The 23,342-nt window shown below is 37.7% G+C and overlaps 1 protein-coding gene across 2 annotated transcripts in view; it reads right to left on the bottom strand.

Annotated features, from left to right (window-relative positions):
• Positions 1 to 23,342, bottom strand: part of disc1 (DISC1 scaffold protein) — a 59,521-nt gene that overhangs the window by 11,217 nt on the left and 24,962 nt on the right. For both annotated transcript variants that reach the window (XM_084391288.1, XM_084391287.1), the window contains exons 8-12: positions 17,719 to 17,821; positions 15,369 to 15,557; positions 9,648 to 9,708; positions 5,289 to 5,523; positions 1,885 to 1,929 (exon numbers count right to left, since the gene is read on the bottom strand). In XM_084391288.1, coding sequence (XP_084247414.1) covers positions 1,885 to 1,929; positions 5,289 to 5,523; positions 9,648 to 9,708; positions 15,369 to 15,557; positions 17,719 to 17,821 — 633 coding nt within the window. The remainder of the gene's footprint in view (positions 1 to 1,884; positions 1,930 to 5,288; positions 5,524 to 9,647; positions 9,709 to 15,368; positions 15,558 to 17,718; positions 17,822 to 23,342) is intronic.

Raw genomic sequence — 23,342 nt, 5'->3', positions numbered from 1 at the left:
TAAATATATATGCATATATTATTGTGATTACATGTTCATTATTATGTGGGCATTTATTATGCTTGTTTATTTTTCGCCTTCTGAGAATATAGTTCCCAGTATGTATACGGTTAGAAGATGGCTGTGTCTCATGTGCAGTGTTGGGTAAGTTACTTAAAAAAAGTAATTAGTTATAGTTACTAGTTACTTCTCACAAAAAGTAACTGCGTTAGTAACTGAATTACATCATTACAAAAGTAACTAATTACTAGGGAAAGTAACTATTGCGTTACTTAAAAAAGAAAAAAAAAGTTTAAATATAAGAAATTTCTTGGATACCCCAAATATGAAATGTTAAATGAATGAAATGGACACTAAATAGAACATCTTATTATTATTAAACATTGTACACTAATCTACACTATTTTAATGTTGCTGTGGGACAATGTGAGAGACACCTATTAACTTAAATATTAAAATATTATCATTACTATAGTGGAACAACAAAATAATAGATGGTTTAGAACTTTTAATATTTATTGCACAGACCACAACTGGCCAACAAATAAGTCTAAAAATAAATCATGCTTCTTAAGAAATGTACCAAAAATAAATAAATAGTAGCCTTATAAAAATATTCATACACATACACTAGTGCATATAATTAAAATGATAAAACTCACACACCTTTACAACTGGTAGACATTCATAGCCTACTTGAAGTATTTTCTTCCTCACAATAGTAAGTTTAACAAAAAGTGCTCTCAATATAACACTGGACAATGTATCAACATAAATAAATAATAATACAATATAATCTTTTGTGGGTTTATTTTTATAACCTACAGAGAACGTCATCATCAGAGGTTATTTATTTTAGCCAAATTCTAGTCATGTTTGCCGCACGTGTTCACAACCGTCAAACAAATATGTTTGAACGTTCCCTGCAGGTTATTTTGGAGTTTATGTTATATAAACTAATTAAAACATTGCATATGATACCAATATGCTACATATATTATTCTAATGCTGAAATGTGTAATTTTTTTATAAATAAAGTATTTATGCTCGGACACATTCGGTCTCTCTCGCGCACTGTCAAACGCGTTCTCAGACACACTCGGTCTCTCTCGCGCACTGTCGAGCGCGCTCGCGGCATTCGCCTCGCTTTTGTCCAGTCCGGCGCCTCATAAACACTCACACACCAGAGAAAAAACTTTGCAGCTCCTATGGCTGAGAGAGAGCCTACTCGGATGAAAACCGCTTCAGTGAGCTCAACTAACGCCGCATTTTTATTGACAGTAACGGTAATGGCGTTGTAATGGAGGAAGCAGTAATTAGTTTGATTACTCGTTTCTGAAAAAAATAACGCCGTTAGTAACGCCGTTTATTTATAACGCCGTTATTCCCATCACTGCTCATGTGACCTTGTTATTTGTACACGCTGTGACTATACACATCACAACATGTAAATAGGAGAATGTTGGCGTTATTTTGTCACTTATTGGGAGCAGTATGCTAGCTGGAGCCATTTACCTCCAGTCTTTGTGCTAAGCTAGGCTAGCGGTAGGCATTTGACGGTGACGGCACGCACGGAGATGAGAAGGGTATGTATGGACTTATCTAACTCTGGGGGATACGGGGAATAAGATAAAGTCCCAAAAAGTGGGCGTGTTCCTTTAATAAAAACAAAAACAAAAACAGAAAAATCATTCCGAATGATTCCGTGTCATTCCGAACCCTTACGAGCTTCTTTCTTACAAGTGATTAAAAAAAATGGGGTCGTAAAGGTGGAAGATTGACTAAATGTACCATAAAAAAAGCCCACACTACTTATAAAGTTATATTCTGAAGCAGTTTGATAACATTGTGTGTCTTTAACTCAGACTGAAGTCTTTCACTCACCTCGGGAGACTCGTCCTCCAAACAGAAGAGAAACTCCTCTAATTTCTGCAAGAGACAGGAGGACGAATGATTCACTTTAGCAGAAGATTAAAACAAAACAATAAACCTCATCTATTATTAAAAAGCACTCAGCGCACTGACATTACGGGAAGTGCGCAATAACTCGTCATTACGGCTGACAAGAAGAAAAATAATTGAATGTGTTCGGCCCATCTGTGTGGTAATGATTGCATTCAGGATTTGTGTGCTAAAGCAGACAATAATTAGCACAGTGGCAGATATATTAGTTCAACTCGAGCTGATGGGAGGCGACCTCAGTAAAACACATTACAGCTTCATTTCTCATAGATTTGGATTTAAAAAACAATATTAATTATCATCTCCTGTCAGCAGGGAGCAATATTAAAGTGGAGACCACTGCCTCTTATTAGATTCTGACTTAGAATATTATCATATTTAGTTTGTCAGAAAGTCATTAGTATATTGCCAAAGAAATATATTCATAAGAAACATAGCACTGAAAAAAAAAATCATATAAGTATACAGACTTATATAAATATAAAAGTGTGTCCAATAGCACACATACAATTATAATGAAATTTGTTAATTATAGTAAATAAAAATAATAACTATTTATACATATTTAAATATAATTTACTACTGGCCTGCCGTAGACTGAAGAAGAAGAAGAAGAAGAAGAAGAAGAAGAAGAAGAAGAAGAAGAAGAAGAAGAAGAAGAAGAAGAAGAAGAAGAAGAAGAAGAAGAAGAAGAAGAAGAAGAAGAAGAAGAAGAAGAAGAAGAAGAAGAAGAAGAAGAAGAAGAAGAAGAAGAAGAAGACAATTATATATTTAATTCATATGTAATTTATTTAAATATTTTACAATATTTAATAATAATAATTATTATTATTATTATTATATTACATGATATTGAATTACATTATTATTATTGAATCTTACAGTATTTACAGTAATAAATATATGTGTCCAATAGATAATAGTCCAATTATAATAATACTAATATTAAATATTTAATTATGCAACATATTTATATATTTTACTATATTTAATAACAACATGTATACAACATTATTATTGTATTACATTACATTATATTTAATTATATTATAATTAATTGCAATTATTATTTGCAAGAGTGTCCAATAGATAATAGTCCAATAAATACAGTAATAATAATAATATACTGTTATTATATTAATATTTCTTGGATTTTTAATTCATATGTAATTTATTTAAATATTTTACAATATTTAATAATAATAATAATAATTATTATTATTATTATATTACATGATATTGAATTACATTATTATTATTGAATCTTACAGTATTTACAGTAATAAATATATGTGTCCAATAGATAATAGTCCAATTATAATAATACTAATATTAAATATTTAATTATGCAACATATTTATATATTTTACTATATTTAATAACAACATGTATACAACATTATTATTGTATTACATTACATCATATTTAATTATATTATAATTAATTGCAATTATTATTTGCAAGAGTGTCCAATAGATAATAGTCCAATAAATACAGTAATAATAATAATATACTGTTATTATATTAATATTTCTTGGATTTTTATGTAAATAATATTAAAATAACATCAATAATATGCTGTGCAGGCGTTCTTGAGGATGAAAGCGGAGAGGAAAACAGTGTGTCTCCTCACCTGGAGTCCTGGAGGAGTGTTAGGAGGAGTGGCTGATCTTCAACAGACAAAAGACAGAAAGAGAAAGAGAGACACAGCCATGCACTTACAGACAATAGAGCCCTGCTGAGCCGAAACACATCACAACCAGTTAGAGAAAGTTATGAACAAGAAGGGCAGAGAACGGAGAAGAAAAAGAAAAGAGTGGAAATTAGAGTCATTCAGAAAATGGATGGTTTTTATGGAAATGAAAGGAGTCGAAGGAACAGGGTTTCTATTAGTAGACGTTTCTCATTTTGTCTTTCATAAAGAACAAGTCATTTTCCAGTGTGAGCTGGTGCTGTACTCTTCAGGTTAAAATCAGTCCAAGATGACGTGCATATATAAAACTGTCCAAACTACACGTTCATTATCACACTAACTAAAAAAACGTATCATGGTTTTGATCACAGTACCATGCCATTATTATCCCATCACTGCTGGTTAACATTAACCCTATAAAGCCTACGGTATCATATTTGATACGAATATTTCTAAGGCCTCTGAATTATCAATATGATCAAACAATCTACTGCATGCCTTCTGTCGGTTGATTGATAGTTTACACTTTTAGTATAATTGTCCAAACGTCCGCCTTCAGCTCGTTCTTCACGTGTCTTTCTGCTGTGAAATCTTCACTGGTTTTTATCAAGTAAACGTAAGAATCACTATACGATATTGTTAGTAATATTTCAAGATGAACACTTACTGGACTGAATAACTTATTATCCATACATCTTTTTTTTTTTTGAAAAATGTAAGTATTAAATAGAATTTCATCTGACTTTGTGGCCAAAATAAATATCAGCATCTGCATATTTTTGCTCAGTTTGGGCCTCTGAATAAAATTGAGCCCTTTTGTCATCCACATTATATCATACTATTGATATATTGACCATGAACATGTATTAAAGGGGTAGTTGATTATGATTTCACTTTTCTAACTTTAGTTAGTGTGTAATGTTGCTGTTTGAGCATAAACAACATCTGCAAAGTTACGACGCTCAAAGTTCAAAGCAAAGGGAGATATTTGCTTTTAAAGAAATCGCTTTTTAAGGACTACAACAAACGGCTGGTAGAGACTACACAAGCTTCCTCCCGGGTTAGTGACATCACCAACTCTAACATTTACATAAACCCCGCCCCCTGAACACGATTTATAGATTACCATGACAGAATATGCTAATCAATGTCTGGAAGATACTACACATAAACTACATAAATTCATCAACTATCCATTCAGAAATGTCCTGTTGCTTCTACATGTTGTCACTTCTTCTTGAGTCTCTCCATTATAGTCGCCTCCAGTTTGAACATAAAAGGCTGAACAGTTTCTGAAATTTTCAGTGCATGTGTGTGTGAGATAATCAGAGTTGCAAGCTGTTGAATCTCCGCCCCCTGTGCCGGGAGCAGCAGCTCATTTGCATTTAAAGGGACAGACACAAAAAAATTGTGTTTTTGCTCACCTTCAAAAAGTGACCATTTTAACATGCTATAAAAAATATCTGTGTGGTATTCTGAGCTAAAACTTCACACACACTCTGGGGACATCAGAGACTTATTTTACATCTTGTGAAAAGGGCATTATAGGACCTCTTTAAAGAAAGCTAATTTTGATGTTTCATGTTTGTTATAAAAGCACAATGTGTGTGTGTGTGTGTGTGTGTGGCTTTACCTTAGTGAACTCTGAGTGCTGTAGATCAGCCTCAGGACACCAGCGTCCCCCCAGAGCCGTCAGCATGGCACAGTCCGCCTCCTCTTCAGTGATCAACAGAACATCTGGACTCGGTCCAGGCGTCAAGGGGAGATCCTCCGCTTCTGAGACGCTGGGCTGATCCAGGCCTTTCAGGAGAAGATGACAAGCCTCCAAATCTGCCTCCCAAATGTGTTCCAGCGCTGGACATCCACAGCTACAGAGAGAAATACAATAAATGACACTTGCTTTGATGCTTTACCTTTACATGCAACGACATTCACACACGTCTAAGTCTGAATTAAGTGCACTAATACTTTTTGGGGGTGAGTGTAACTAAGGACAAATCTCTAAAACAGAGGAACTTAATTTATCTGAGCTCCTGTCAAAGCTGATGTATCAAACTATTGGAGTCTGTCCATTAGTTCATACATTTTTATGAAAAATAAGACAGAAAGTTCATGTTTATTCATGAAATTAGACATTACTTCTTTGCCAGTGGCTTTACAGCATCTTTTAACTATACGTTTTTTAGACGCAAGGCAGAGAAGATGCTCCACTTTTAATATTAGATGTACAATAAAGTTTGTTTGTTTTTTAAAAGAAATTAATACTTTTATTTAGCAAGGATACACTGAACTGATCAAAAGTGACAGTACAGACATTTATGTAATGTTACAAATATTTGTATTTCAAATAAATGTGTTTCTTTTGAACTGAATCAAAGGATCCTGAAAAATCAATTGCATCACAGTTTCCACATAAATCTGAAGCAGCAACTGTTTTCAACATTGATAACAATCATGAATGTTCCTTGAGCGTCAAATCATCATATTAGAGTGATTTGTGAAGGATCATGTGACACTGAAGACTGGAGTAATGATGCTGAAAATTCAGCTTTGACCACAGGAATAAATTACACTTTAACATATATTCACACAGAAAAGAGTTATTTTAAATTGTAATAATATTTCACAATATTCATGGTTTTTTTAATCAAATAAATGCAGCCTTAATGAACACTTCTTTCAAAAACATTAAAAAAACTCTACTAAAATAACGGTAGAGAATAAAAAAAAACAAGGTTGTATGAGAAACTATCCAACGAGAAAAAACCTGGGGTGAATAATCCCATTTGCGAACATTTAAGAGAATTGTTCAGCGCTAGAAGGTTTCTAATTTAATGTCATGCTATAGTTTTCGCTTGTTCAGACTTTTCAACCTGGCAGATAATAATAAAAAAAAAACATTTCGTTAGCCCTTTTCGGACTGGACTAGTTTAACATGGAGAGGTGGGGTAAAGTAATAATTACCAGAGCTTCTCTGTGATTTTAGTCCCGTCCGAATGTGCATCTCAGTGATCATTACAGACAATATCAGTGAAGATTACAGCGACTTACCTTCAGTAAAAAGGTTCAGAAAAATGACCTCAGGTAATACTAATCCCGTGCGAATAGACCCGCTGTAAATATGTACGTAAATATTTCATAATTTCCTGTTTAAAAGTAGTTTTCCACGGTTTTTCAAGTATGGAGACGCTTGAAGAAGCATCAGTTGCGTTCTAGACGCTGGAACGAGTCTGTGGCAAAACTCAAGTGTTTCACACACACCATTCAGATCAGAAAGAAACATCTTTTAGCGTTAGGTAAGTGCCTATTACCAACACAATCCAATCTGAAGTTAATACATCGTTCGACCAGACCTAACTGTTTTATAAATATAGATTATATGTGTTTGTGCACGTGATATCAGGAAGCAGCGTAATACACACATGACGACAGGAGTGTGACGGCGGTGTGTAAATCGAGTTACTCTCCCACTTCTGCTAGTTTTACTGAGATCTCTTATCCTGTGTGAATTGGCCATTCATATTACAGACGTCCTGTGGTAAAATTACATTACTCCATCTACCCTTGTGAAGTTAATCCCATCCGACTAGGGCTATAGACTACCATATATCATTGGTCCTTCATTATTTTCAGAGGAACTTTTTTGGCTTCAATGTCATATCTGTCACTATATAAAGACACTAAAGCTCGCTGCCGTCTCCTACAGTCCATGAAACTGGAGTTCGGCTCTTCTGTGGGCAAACTCATACGGAGAGAGCAATAATTACGGTCTTCACACCCACTGTCTCCAGAGACAGACAGCTTCCTAAAGCGACAACAGACAACGCTGTACTCTCTCCATCAAACCTCTTTGCTCCTCCCGGTGGCTTTATTACACTGCCACACAAACCTACAGAGATTCATTTACATGTTTGTGTTTGGTTTCATGCATCATGAAGGGCAGAGAAAGTAAAGTAAATGTGCATAAAGGATCTTTCCATGACTCACAATGGATTCCAGTAGAATTTGACATGTTAGAATGTTGCAAAAATGTTGGATTACGACAGAAATTGATGTTAGAATATTGATACGGTTGGATCCCAATTGAAGTTGACGTTAGAATGTTGCTAAATGTTCAATGTCATTAGAATTTGAAGAATTGCTCTTTTCATACATAGTGACCAGAGGCTCCAAAATGACCAAAAAAAGAAGGTACTTTTAGGTGCTTTTTTATTTTATTTCTGAAAGCTTGACAGTGTCAATCCCCTTATACGTTCAATGAATGAAAGCGAGCAGTCCCACCAGAAGAAAGTCATACAGGTTTGGAACGACATATGAGTGAGCAAATGGAATATTTTCATTTTTAGGCGAGCTATTCTTTTATTATTCCCATTTGTGCCACAGAAAAGGGAGAGAGCTAGTGAGTTTGGTCCATTTATTTTAGCTAGGCGAACAAAAGAAACCCTCGTCGGGTTGAGTATGACCGGCGGCTAATGCCTGCCTGCTTTTTGGAGTCGGGTTTCCATGGTGAGTAACAAGGAGAACAATCACTCTGGGTAAAATAAAATTGAAGGAAAGCGAGAAGAGAGGGTTTTCTGGAGACAGTCCCGTGCCACAGCCCCTCCTCTTCAGCTCGTACAGTAATAACCTTGGCAAGAGACAGCGCTTCTGGCATCCGAGCATGTGCTATTCCAAAGGAGCGAACGGTAAACCATATGCCATGCTTCCCTCCAGATGGACGCCCATAGTGTTTTATTGAAATGTAATGAATGCTACATTTCTACGGTTGAGTACAGCAACTAATAACTCATTCAATTATGCCAATTTGTGTGGCATTTAGGTTGAGAGAGATGCTAAATAAAAGCTTTGCAGCTGGAGCATGGTCAGAGCGAAGGAAAGCCTAACCTTTTATTAATGTACAGCTTCTGGTCGCCACTTATGCAGACTTAATATTAAAAGGTCGAAAATAACAGGGTGGGATTGTGTTCCTATTTTCACATTAATTGAACCAGAGGTTCTCAAACGGCTTTGCTTCAGGTCGCAGATTTTACACTGGAAATCAAATGACGACCCAAAAAATTTTAACGTATCGAACTAAATGATAATGTACTTAAATGATTAATAATGCAGTTAAAGGATTAGTTCACTTCACAATTAAAATTTCCTGATAATTTCCTGGAAATCCTGGAATGTTTTCCTCAAAAACCTTCATTTCTTTTCAAACTGAAGAAAGAAAGACATGAACATCTTGGATGAAAAGGAAATTATCAGGAAATTTTAATTGTGAAGTGAACTACTCCTTTAACTGCATTAGTCCAACAATATAGTATATTTAGCCTATATGTCTAAAAAAAGTGGAAAGTATTTGTAATATTATGTCTATATATAATAGAACTATTAAATTTCTATAAGTCTATAGAGTCTATTTATATAGTTTCAGTTGTTATTTGCATTTAGCATTATTTTTATTTATTTTTTGCATTATATATAAGCACATCTTGGTTTATCCAAAACAACATCAACAGCAACAACATTATTAATATTTCAGATAAACCCACCACGGAATGGAATGTAAATAAAAAGAACAACTGTGATTGGTCGCTTCACATGTCAATCAGAATTTCATTCTAAGTGGGCGGAGCTTGTTCAGAATCAGCTGCAAGTGGCTCTAGAGCTCTAAAAAAAGATCATTAAAAACAGCAAAAAAATTGCCAAGAGTGCTCAAAACAAATGCACATTTACTGAAGTGGCAGCTCACATCTCAATTTTTTCGTTTCATTTCATCTTAATTTGGAAATGTCACTTCGGACACATGAAGATGAGTTTATCAGTAACGGACTGATGCAGTCAGCGTGGACCTGAATGATTTCAGAACATCCAGAGAGACAGGACTGAAATAAGGCCAGACAGTGTGAACTGTTGAAATAATAAGGAAAAATCACCCGAGGGACGAGACGAGGGGCTGTTTGTGTGAAAGAGTGTGAGAGACGGCGAGATGAGAAATATCCAGTACCTGTGAAGTCTGTCCTCCAGAAGCTCAATATACTTCAGAGTGTTTTCTCTTACACTGCGCTCTGTTGAGGAGAAAGAAAATAATGTACATCAAGGAGAGATGCTGGCAAATCATACATATTCATGTCCGGTCAAGACTCTTGAAAACTTATCCAGGTCACATTTCAATAACAACTAAACCTTTTCCCTTCAAATTCTCATCACTGTGAATGGTGTAGACATTGGATTTTTTATTTTGTTTGTAACATTTAAAAAAACAAGACAGAAGAACATATGCTATATATATATATATATATATATATAGCCTACTTTCAGCTATATATCCTAATGGCTAAAAGTCAGGAGGAAAACATTTATTTCATAGAGACATCAAAAGCATTATTGGTATCTGTGATACTGGCCTTCATTCATTAAAAGATACCATTAAACAAATATTTTAAATATAGGCTACTGTCTTTATGTTGTTTCTATGTTAATTTGGAGATTAAATGTTAAAATATTACAATATAAAAATATATAAAAAACTTTCATGTTAGGTTTTATTAATCATGATTAATTACAGAATATATATATATATATATATATATATATATATATTTGAACATGCAGCGTTCACATTTATTTAACTGGTTCAGTTCACATTATCAGGCCGTATTGCACATTTTGCAAACATTATCCCATGCAAACAGCATTTGCATACTGTACACAGTATGCATACTACACAAATAATATGAGTATGGTAGTATGCTATTCTGAACATTATCATTATCAATAAAAACGGGAAGTAGAGCAACAGAAAGCTGCAACACCTTTCCTGCAATAAGAGCTAATTAAGCTGACAAACAGAAAACACCAGATCAGCGTGTCTCTCTTTCTTGCTTTCAGGAGCTGATCTTCTTGCATGATTAGGAAGGCATGCTCAGATGTGACAAAAAGCGAAACGACTTCATTAATTAGCACTTTTCTGACAACTTCACTATCATACCGTGCGGTGTGAACACAAACAGAAACATTCTGCTAATGCATCTGAAGGACGCTCGTGAGCTAATGATCGCAAAAAGTGCATGCATTTATTCAGAGAAAGATGGTAATTGTTTGCCACGTGTAAAAGAACACAAAGCCTCTTTTACACCATTAATATGCCTCAAAAGCAGACGATACACCTGTTTCAATGCAGATGCGTGGGCATGAAATGCTAGTGCAATAGGGCATAAGAGGAATAGTCTGTTGGTTTAATTGAGTCAGAGACGGCTGTGATTAATGGGCCTCTGTCGGTGTTTCTGAGTCTCAGCACAACGGCACGGAGAGAGAGATGCACAAAAGCATCTTAGTCAGCACTCGTAGAGTATCTAAACTTGACCCGCTGAGGGCAACTGCACTAACCGTGAGCATAGACAGGTGTTTGATAATAATGAGCTTTGATTTCTATGTAATATAATAAATGTGGACTGTAATAGTGACAAAAAGGTGCATGACCTTTTTGAGGAATTTTCAAGGACAATATATGTACTAGTGATACTTTGCATCACAGTTATTATCACTATATATATCTATACGTTATGCACTTATGCACTCATCCGTGTAGTGTATACATTTTATAAGGTTATTTTGTCATTCAACATCAGAGTCTGATGTATTATTTTGGTGAGTGAATCTTTGTAGAAATAAAATGAATAAAATGTCTAAATTAATAAAGATGTTCTACGCCCCAAAATAGTCCAAATGTAGCATTTTCTACGCTCTCTTAGAAGTAAACATGCCGTTTTTTTGTTGCTGTGCCTTTAAGACTCCTATATAAACGTCCTCATCACATGAGATATGAGACTTATTCTGCACTTTATTAATTAAAACGCATGTGTAATTCTTCAGGCTGCAAACTATAAACATGTCAACAGGTTACATTTTTAGGCTGGACCGCTCAAAACGTACAAGTTTATATCTTGCATTTCTGACTTTTTTTTCTCAAAACTAAGAATTGCAATATGTAAACTTGCAAATGCAAGTTGTATTGCATTATGAATTGCATTTGGACACATTTCGTAATGCAAATCACATGAAATCCAGCGAGTGCAACATGCTTTTATCATTATACATAATGACCTTTTCAAACATAAAGCGTCTCATCTGCAATGCACTGGGTTTAGGTTTGTCTGTCATCTCTTGAAATCATTTGTCTTGTGAGGTAGATGTTGGACGATCAGGTTTCTGTATATATTTACTGCACGCAGGTCTTCTCCTGTTGTTTATTTTGTTAAAGACTCATTTCCTCAGCAGCTTCCAGAAAGAGGAAGACGACATGATCACAGCACACAGACAGACTGAAAAGAACAGACTTGGGGTCAGTTGCATAAACACAGTCAATATGTTATAACTGTGTCTTAACAACTATAGTTCTTTTCGGATTCAAATTAGACCAATCCATGTTTTTTTTAATGCATCTGACATAAGATTTGACAAATCTTAAAAAAAAAATTGATCTTAAGTCTTAAGCAGTTAAACCAACCAGCTACTGTCCTGAACTACTCGACTAGTCTTGTGTTAGTATGGAAGCTTATTTCCACCATGGGATTAAAATATACATTTGAACTCTTTTTCCTCATAATTCTAAGATTACATCTCACAACGTAATAAAAAATTGCCAGATTCACATTCATTTCGGATAAAACTGAACACTCTTCTATCTCCACTCATTGGAAACTTTCGCAAAATGTTCAAGACGCAATCGTTTTACAGAAATGTCACCACACACACTTTGTCTTGTCACCTCACAAGACAAATGATTTCAAGAGATGATGAGATGAGACGCTTTATGTTTGAAAAGGTCATTATGTATAATGATAAAAGCATGTTGCACTCGCTGGATTTCATGTGATGTGCATTACGAAATGTGTCCAAATGCAATACATAATGCAACGCAAAAAAGCGATGTTAGACCGCTGAGGCCGACTGCAACTTGCATTTGCAAGTTTACATACTGCACTTCTTAATTTTGAGAAAAAAGTCAGAAATGCAAGATATAAACTTGCAATTGTAAGTTTTGAGCGGTCCAGCCTAAAAATGTAACCTGTTGACATGTTTATAGTTTGCAGCCTGAAGAATTACACATGCGTTTTAATTAATAAGTGCAGAATAAGTCTCATATCTCATGTGATGAGGACGTTTATATAGGAGTCTTAAAGGCACAGCAACAAAAAACGGCATGTTTACTTCTAAGAGAGCGTAGAAAATGCTAAATTTTGACTATTTTGGTGTGTAGAACATTATTATTGTTTATTAATTTAGACATTTTAGACGTCAATTGTAAGTTTTGAGCAGTCTAGCCTATAAATGTAACTAACATGCAATGATCACCTCTGAATTTACAATGTGCACAAAGACAAATCTGCATACTAAAGTACAAGTACAATTACAAGTACAATTACAAGTACAATTCCCTTACTAAAAAAGTACTGTGGTAGAGAGATGGTAATAAAATAGTACTTTGATATTCAAAAATTAGTATTTAAATTGAATTCCAGGATGCATGTGCAAGTCTGCAAATGTGCAAATGTTCAAATGACCTTGATGCCCAATAAGTCCAAATAAACTAATCATATTTCTCAAATAGAAGTTTTATTTGAGCTTTTTCCGCTCCATTTAGGAATTCCTTTCTGAAAGTGAGATGAAAACAACAGCTCTTTGTTTTTGCACAAGCTGGGACAAAGACTCATGTTTAAAAATACCATTTAATATGTGGAAATATATTCCTAATTACGCAAGTATACCAACCCAACCGCAAACTACAACCCCGACGTGACAAGTGACGCACGCAAACCCTTTTTCTTATGCCCAAAACAGTGATTTGATGGCAGGTATGTGGCAAATAAGTGTGTCAGCATGTTATTACCCCGGTTAGAAGACAAGCTAATAAGACCCTATCAGGAGCAGCCCGTTCATGTCAAAGATCTTTTGTGTTCTGTATCATATTCAGCCGCTTTGCATATTTAGCATCAAAGCTCAGCCTATCATTAGCTCACAGTCTCTCTCATCCCAGCACAAAGACACAGACCAGCCGAGCTCTTTGTTGAGCAAAATGTGTGTGTGTCAAATTAAGCAGACGAGTGTAATCCCTGTAACGGGCAGGGTGAGAGCTGGCGAGATTCCCGTTGGCTGTCAGCCGGATTCTCCTACTGTTGTTGGACGTGTAGAGAACCGAATAAATGAAAGACCACCGCCCGCAATCTCCATCCTGCACAAATCCTCATGGGAGGACAGAACGCCACAGCCAAGTTGAGAAGATTTGAATGTGCATCTGGTCATTATCGCCAACTATAGTCAGACGATACCGGAACAAGACCAGTGCGTTACCAGTGGATTTACACTAGTGACGGGAGCCAGACATTTAGACAGCTTTCCATCTTTTAACCATTAAACACTGGATGAATTTCACAGTTCATGTCAACAACGAGTCTAGATCATATTGCACCTCAAAGAAAGAAAAAAAAGAAAGAAATTGAAGCCTATTTTAGGATAATTAACATTGCTGAATATAAAAACATATAAATGAACTAATATAAGTATTCATACATTATTTATTCATGGGATATCTTGTACACTGAATTTAATTTATGCTGATTTTACATAAAAAGTCTGAATAGGATGATTTGCATTAATCTAAAAAAAGATGAAATTATATTTTGCATAATAAAAAAGAAGCCTCTAGCAGGATCATTAACATTATTGAACAAAGCTAAATAAATACATATATAAATTAATAAATACAGTACATCAATATAAATGAAAATAATATGATTCATACATTATGGTAGTATTTATACACTGAATGTAATTTATGCTACTTTTTCAATAAAAAGGATGATTTTCATTAATATAAAAAAATATTTTATTCATTTTTCATAATGAAAATAAAGCCTCTTGCAGGATCATTAACATTATTGAGTATAAAGCTAAATAAATAAAGTACATAAATGAATGTTTCAATATAAGTAAAAAAGAAATATATATATATATATATATATATATATATATATATATATATATATATGCTATATAAAAATTCTGGGGTATTTATACATTATAATAGTCTTTGTACACTAAAATATTTTTTTTTTAAATCACAAATTGCTCCAGAAAAATTGCTTTTATTTTCTTTATAGACATATTAAAATACTATGCAGATATAATAAATATTTAGTTCATGTTAAGTACAATATAAATTAAAATTCTGTATAAATATCACACATTATAATAGTATTTGTACACTAAAAAATTATTTAAGCAGATTTTAAATAAAACATTTATTGGATTTTTATTGAAACATTTATAAAGATTTTCTTTATGAACATTAAAATATTATGTATATATTATAAATATTTCTATCCAATTGAATTTGTTTTGAAATATGATCAGTTTTTGTGAGATTCACTCGGCTGTGTTTAATTCAACATAATCAATAACAAAAGAGCAATTTTCATATTATACTCGCACAATAAGGACTCAATGTCAAAGGAACATGTATCCTGTATTTTGGTTCAGAGAGACACTGTGTGAGGAATAGAGATATCCACTCTATATAAATCAATAGTGAAACCTACAAAACTTGAACACGTTTTCAGCCGAAACACATGAAGAAATGGCTCCCCCCTGTGCCAGCGACTCTTCAAGGTCTGGGTTCTCATGAATACAGTCTCTCCTTCGTGTGGTGTGTGAGAGTGTTGCTCACCGTACTGGGCTTCTCTCTCCTGCAGCTCCAGTTTGATGTGGTTGTGTTGCTTCTTCATGCGGGTCAGATCGAGTCCACTTCCAGCGCTCAGCACCTGCAGCTTCTTCACCAGCGCCTCCAGACGATCCCTCTCTCCGTACACACTCCTGATTTCTGCCTTCAGTTCTTTCGCACTGCTGAAGTCATTTCCTGCAGCAAGAACAAAACACACATGCATCTACATGAACATCATAACAGTTGGAAAAGTTCAGAACGCCACCAGAAAGTAATAGTGATTTTGCAACTTTGACATGTCATATTGAGCGCACTATGATTTGGGACACTCATCACAAACTCATATAATACAGATAACATGCAAATCGGGATTGGATGGATGGATAGATAGAACGATAGAACGATAGATAGATAGAACGATAGAACGATAGAACGATAGATAGATAGATAGATAGAACGATAGATAGATAGAACGATAGATAGATAGAACGATAGATAGATAGATAGATCACGGGATTGATGCCGTGTTGGGGACCTAGTAACATTGCCGTGTTCAGTCCCGGAACGCGCGCTGTGTGAACAAAAGCAAAAATCAAACGAACCCGGGTCAAATCCCGGGTCACTTTATCCGTGTATTTTCCGGAATCTCTGTGTGAAAGGGGCTATAGATAGATAGATAGATAGATAGATAGATAGATAGATAGATAGATAGATAGATAGATAGATAGATAGATAGATAGATAGATAGATAGATAGATAGATAGATAGATAGATAGATAGATAGATAGATAGATAGATAGATAGATAGATAGATAGATAGATAGATAGATAGATAGATAGATGGATGAATGATGGATAAATGAATGGATGATAGATAGATGGAATGATGGATGATGGAACGATAGATAGATAGAACGATAGAACGATAGATAGATAGATAGATAGATAGATAGATAGATAGATAGATAGATAGATAGATAGATAGATAAATGAATGGATGATAGATAGATGGAACGATAGATAGAACGATAGGTAGATGGAAAGATGGATGGATGGAACGATAGACAGAACGATAGATAGATAGAACGATAGAACGATAGAACGATAGATAGATAGATAGATAGATAGATAGATAGATAGATAGATAGATAGATAGATGGATGAATGATGGATAAATGAATGGATGATAGATAGATGGAATGATGGATGATGGAACGATAGATAGATAGAACGATAGAACGATAGATAGATAGATAGATAGATAGATAGATAGATAGATAAATGAATGGATGATAGATAGATGGAACGATAGATAGAACGATAGGTAGATGGAAAGATGGATGGATGGAACGATAGACAGAACGATAGATAGATAGAACGATAGAACGATAGATAGATAGATAGATAGATAGATAGATAGATAGATAGATAGATAGATAGATAGATAGATAGATAGATAGATAGATAGATGGATGAATGATGGATAAATGAATGGATGATAGATAGATGGAATGATGGATGATGGAACGATAGATAGATAGAACGATAGAACGATAGATAGATAGATAGATAGATAGATAGATAGATAGATAGATAGATAGATAGATAGATAGATAGATAGATAGATAGATAGATAGATAAATGAATGGATGATAGATAGATGGAACGATAGATAGAACGATAGGTAGATGGAAAGATGGATGGATGGAACGATAGACAGAACGATAGATAGATAGATAGATAGATAGATAGATAGATAGATAGATAGATAGATAGATAGATAGATAGATAGATAGATAGATAGATAGATAGATAGATAGATAGATAGATAGATAAAACGATGGGTGGATGGATGGATAAATGAATGGATGACAGATACAGTAGATAGAACGATAGATAGAACGATAGATAGAACGACAGATAGATAGAACGATAGGTAGATGGAAAGATGGATGGATGGAACGATAGACAGAACGATAGATAGATAGATAGATAGATAGATAGATAGATAGATAGAACGATGGGTGGATGGATGGATAAATGGATGGATGGATGGACAGATATTTAAAACTTAATTACATTCACATGAAAACAACTAATTTAATTTGTAATAATATTTCACTGTTTTAACCGCACGTTTGCTCAAATGAACGCAGCCTTGGTGAGCAGAAGAGACTCTTGAACGGTATAAAGGCAGAGCGATCAGTCATGAGCGTGCAGAAACACCACAGTGCAGGACAGAGAGTTTGAGTCCAGTCATGGAGGAGCACAGAGTAACAGAGACTTCAGTCAGTGCAGGACAGTGAGTTTGAGTCCTGTCATAGAGGAGCACAGAGTGACAGAGGACAGGCTCTACCTGAGATGGCCGAGAGCTTCGCCTCATGCAGGACCAGCAGCTGCGCTTCACTCTCGCTGACCTTACGCCGCACACGACCCGACAACCTCTGACCCATCACCACCTGAACCAAGACAAACAGAAGATATCACACACCTGGAGGACAAGAGCAGCCACGCAAAGTTACAAATAACGCTAACACTTTACAATAAGGTTCTTTAGCTAACATTAGTTAGCATGAGCTACACTATATTATGTTATTTTCAACATTTACTAACACTTCATTAAAATCTTGTTAACATTAGTTAATGCACTGTGAACTAACATGAACAGCTGTATTTTTATTAACTAATGTTAGCAAAGATGAACAGATACAGTAACAAATGAATTGCTCATGGTTAGTTCATGTTAGTTAATACATCAACTAATGAACCTTATTGTAAAGTGTTACCCAAACAACATTAAATTATGTTGAAAATATGAAATAGGATGCACTTTTCATTTAATTTCACATCATCAATACTAAATGCTAATGTACGACAGCTGTTAATATTCCGATATTTTGATTTTAGGCTCTCAAATAATGTGTGTGTGTCCTAAGAAGGATGAGAGTGTCTTGCCTCTAATTCATATTTATAATATCTAAAATAAAGCTGTATACAGGCCACATCCCCCTCCTTGAACTGCCACCTTAACGTGGTGGAGGGGTTTGAGTACCCGAATGACCCTAGGAGCTATGTTGTCCGGGGCTATATGCCCCTGGTAGGGTCTCCCAAGGCAAACAGGTCCTAGGCGACGGGTCAGACTAAGAGCGGTTCAGAAACCCCTTATGAAGAAATTAAATCTAAGGACCGTGACGTTGCCCGGTACGGCGCAGCCGGGGCCCCACCCTGGAGCCAGGCCTGGGGTTGGGGCTCGTATGTGAGCGCCTGGTGGCCGGGCCTCTCCCCACGGGGTCCGGCCGGGCTCAGCCCGAAGGAGCGACGTGGGGCCGCCTTCCCGTGGGCTCACCACCTACAGGAGGGACCGTAAGGGGCCGGTGCTTAGAGAATCGGGCGGCAGTCGAAGGCGGGGGCCTCGACAGCCCGATCCCTGGACACGGAAACTAGCTCTAGGGACGTGGAACGTCACCTCGCTGGCGGGGAAGGAGCCTGAGATTGTGCGTGAGGTTGAGAGGTTCCGACTAGAGATAGTCGGGATCACCTCTACGCACAGCTTGGGCTCTGGAACCACACTCCTCGAGAGAGGATGGACTCTTCACCACTCTGGAGTTGCCCATGGTGAGAGGCGGCGGGCTGGTGTGGGTTTGCTTATAGCCCCCCAGCTCAGCCGCCATGTGTTGGAGTTCACCCCGGTGAACGAGAGGGTCGCTTCCCTGCGCCTTCGGGTCGGGGATAGGTCTCTCACTGTCGTTTGTGCCTATGGGCCAAACGGCAGTGCAGAGTACCCGGCCTTCTTGGAGTCTCTGGGAGGGGTGCTGGAAAGTGCTCCGACTGGGGACTCCGTCGTTTTACTGGGGGACTTCAATGCCCACGTGGGCAACGACAGTGACACCTGGAGGGGCGTAATTGGGAGGAACGGCCCCCCTGATCTGAACCCGAGCGGTGTTCAGTTATTGGACTTCTGTGCTAGTTACAGCTTGTCCATAACGAACACCATGTTCAAGCATAAGGGTGTCCATCAGTGCACGTGGCACCAGGACACCCTAGGCCGTAGGTCGATGATCGACTTTGTGGTTGTTTCATCTGACCTCCGGCCGTATGTCTTGGACACTCGGGTGAAGAGAGGGGCGGAGCTGTCAACTGATCACCACCTGGTGGTGAGTTGGATCCGATGGCGGGGGAGGAAGCTGGACAGACTCGGCAGACCCAAGCGTACTGTAAGGGTCTGCTGGGAACGTTTGGCCGAATCTCCTGTCAGAGAGATCTTCAACTCCCACCTCCGGCGGAGCTTCGACCGGATCCCGAGGGAGGTTGGAGATATTGAGTCCGAGTGGACCATGTTCTCCACCTCCATTGTCGAAGCGGCCGCTCGGAGCTGTGGCCGTAAGGTCTCCGGTGCCTGTCGAGGCGGCAATCCCCGAACCCGGTGGTGGACACCGGAAGTAAGGGATGCCGTCAAGCTGAAGAAGGAGTCCTATCGGGCCTGGTTGGCTTGTGGGACTCCTGAGGCAGCTGACGGGTACCGGCAGGCCAAGCAGACTGCAGCCCGGGTGGTTGTGGAGGCAAAAACTCGGGCCTGGGAGGAGTTCGGTGAGGCCATGGAGAAGGACTATCGGCTGGCCTCGAAGAGATTCTGGCAAACCGCCCGGCGCCTCAGGAGAGGGAAGCAGTGCCCTACCAACGCTGTCTACAGTAGAGGTGGGGAGCTGTTGACCTCAACTGGGGATGTCGTTGGACGGTGGAAGGAATACTTCGAGGATCTCCTCAATCCCGCCGTCACGTCTTCCATTGAGGAAGCAGAGGCTGAGGGCTCAGAGGTAGACTCGTCCATCACCCGGGCTGAAGTCACCGAGGTAGTCAATAAACTCCTCGGTGGCAAGGCACCGGGGGTGGATGAGATCCGCCCTGAGTACCTCAAGTCTCTGGATGTTGTGGGGCTGTCTTGGCTGACACGCCTCTGCAGCATCGCGTGGCAGTCGGGGACAGTGCCTCTGGGATGGCAGACCGGGGTGGTGGTCCCTCTTTTTAAGAAGGGGGACCGGAGGGTGTGTTCCAACTACAGGGGGATCACACTTCTCAGCCTCCCTGGGAAAGTCTATGCCAGGGTACTGGAGAGGAGAATACGGCCGATAGTAGAACCTCGGATTCAGGAGGAACAGTGTGGTTTTCGTCCAGGCCGTGGAACACTGGACCAGCTCTATACCCTCTACAGGGTGCTGGAGGGTTCATGGGAGTTTGCCCAACCAGTCCACATGTGCTTTGTGGATTTGGAGAAGGCATTCGACTGTGTCCCTCGCGGCAGCCTGTGGAGGGTGCTCCGGGATTATGGGGTCCGGGGTCCTTTACTAAGGGCTGTCCGGTCCCTGTACGACCGAAGCAGGAGCTTGGTTCGCATTGCCGTTAGTAAGTCAGACTTGTTCCCGGTGCGTGTTGGACTCCGGCAGGGCTGCCCTTTGTCGCCGGTTCTGTTCATAATTTTTATGGACAGAATTTCTAGGCGCAGCCAGGGGCCGGAGGGTGTCAGGTTTGGTGACAACACGATTTCGTCTCTGCTCTTTGCAGATGATGTTGTCGTGTTGGCCTCATCAAACCAGGACCTTCAGCATGCACTGGGACAGTTTGCAGCCGAGTGTGAAGCGGCTGGGATGAGAATCAGTACCTCCAAATCCGAGGCCATGGTCCTCAGTCGGAAAAGGGTGGCTTGCCCACTTCAGGTTGGTGGAGAGTTCCTGCCTCAAGTGGAGGAGTTTAAGTATCTTGGGGTTTTGTTCACGAGTGAGGGAAGGATGGAACGGGAGATTGACAGACGGATCGGTGCAGCTTCTGCAGTAATGCGGTCGATGTACCGGTCTGTCGTGGTAAAGAAAGAGCTGAGCCGCAAGGCGAAGCTCTCGATTTACCGGTCAATCTACGTTCCTACTCTCACCTATGGTCATGAGCTTTGGGTCATGACCGAAAGGACAAGATCCCGGATACAGGCGGCCGAAATGAGCTTTCTCCGCAGGGTGGCTGGGCGATCCCTTAGAGATAGGGTGAGAAGCTCGGTCACTCGGGAGGAGCTCAGAGTAGAGCCGCTGCTCCTCCACATCGAGAGGGGTCAGCTGAGGTGGCTCGGGCATCTGTTGCGGATGCCTCCTGGACGCCTTCCCGGGAAGGTGTTCCAGGCGCGTCCCACTGGGAGGAGACCCCGGGGAAGACTTAGTACACGCTGGATACACTACGTCTCCCGGCTGGCCTGGGAACGCCTCGGTGTCCCCCCGGAAGAGCTGGAGGAAGTGTCTAGGGAGAGGGAAGTCTGGGGATCTCTGCTTAGACTGCTGCCCCCGCGACCCGGCCCTGGATAAGCGGAAGAAGATGGATGGATGGATGGACAGGCCACATCAACTTTTTCTGTTAGGAGAATTTCTTGCATAAAATAAAATAATAATCTAAAATACAACATACAATTTGTTCCATATAAAGTTTATTTGTTAAGAGTAAAAGAAAAGGTTAAAAAAAATTAATTAATTAAATTAAAATCTTGAATACAACACATCTGTGCCACATAAATTATTTTGTTAGGAGAACATCTTGTGAAAATAAATAATAATAATTAAAATAAAAAGTTTTGTTAATAGAATATCTTATAAAATAAAATAAATAAATATCTGAGACAGATGTATGTTGTATTTTATTTTATTTTATTTTATTTAAGATATTCTCTTAAAAAGTTTGTGGCACAAATGTATCTTGTATGTAGGATTTTTTATTATTTTATTTATTTTTTCATTTATGTTTTATTTGATTTAAGATAATCTTAAAAAATATGGCACAAATTTAATTTGTATTTAATTGATTTAAATTATTTTTATTTAATTTTTTTATTGTATTTTTTATTTTACATTACTTTTCGGTAATAAAATTAAAAAAAACATTTGTGCCACATAAAATGTTTTGTTAAAAGAATATCTAATTAAAATAAAATCAAAATGTGACAAATGTATGATGTATTTTATTTTATTTTGTTATTTTATTTTATTTAAGATATTCTCTTATAAAGTTTAAGGCACAAATGTATGTGTTGTATTTAATTTGTTTTATTTTATTTATTTTATTTTATTTTATTTATTTTATTTATTTATTTATTTAACTTTTCGGTAAGTGAATTTTTTTTTAATAATAATAATAATAATAATAATAATAATAATAATAATAAAATAAAAAAATAAAATAAAAAAATAAAATAAAATAAAATAAAATAAAATAAAATAAAATAAAATAAAATAAAATAAAATAAAATAAAATAAAATAAAATAAAATAAAATAAAATAAAATAAAATAAAATAGCATTCACCGAACATGCCACAGAACATTCTGGAAGTCTGTAATCATGGACCAGATGCCACAGTAGAGACACAACAGACCTCCCGAAGTGAGAGTGGTTGAGAGACGCAGCCAGAAGTGCCGAAGCTGTGCATCAGATAATGGCAGACCAGAGGGCAAAGTCACACTGTGCCATTTTTCAGGCAGCTCAGATCCAACCCGCGGTGCCAACACACACTCTCTGAGCCCGAGGCTCACACTGCAGCCACACCGATCCCACTGACACCAGCTCACACACACACACACACACACACACACACACACACACACACACACACACACACACTGAGAGCTAAATGACAATTTTCCATGCTGCTCACAGGAGGAAAGCATCTAATTTTGTCTCAGATTGTGGTGGGAGAGCTTACAGAAGTTAACTAGCCAAACTCTCACACATCACAATTTATTGCAACAGGAACTGACACCAGTACCACAGTAATGCGACTTTATACTTTTTTATTTCTGTTCTGAAAACCATTACATTTAAAGTATTTGTTGTGGAGCAGGGGCGGCGCTAGGGCTGGGCTAAGAGGGCTTAAGCCCCGAATGTTTTTAGTAAAGCCCCAAATATTTTGTCACCTTGTCTTTCTCATAGAGCAAAACAATTAATCAGAAAAACAA

Source organism: Rutilus rutilus (genome assembly GCF_951802725.1).
Source record: "Rutilus rutilus genome assembly, chromosome: 20".
Lineage (NCBI taxonomy): Eukaryota > Metazoa > Chordata > Actinopteri > Cypriniformes > Leuciscidae > Rutilus > Rutilus rutilus.
The sequence above is the reverse complement of the archived record's forward strand: the minus strand, read 5'-3'. Positions and strand labels throughout refer to the sequence as shown.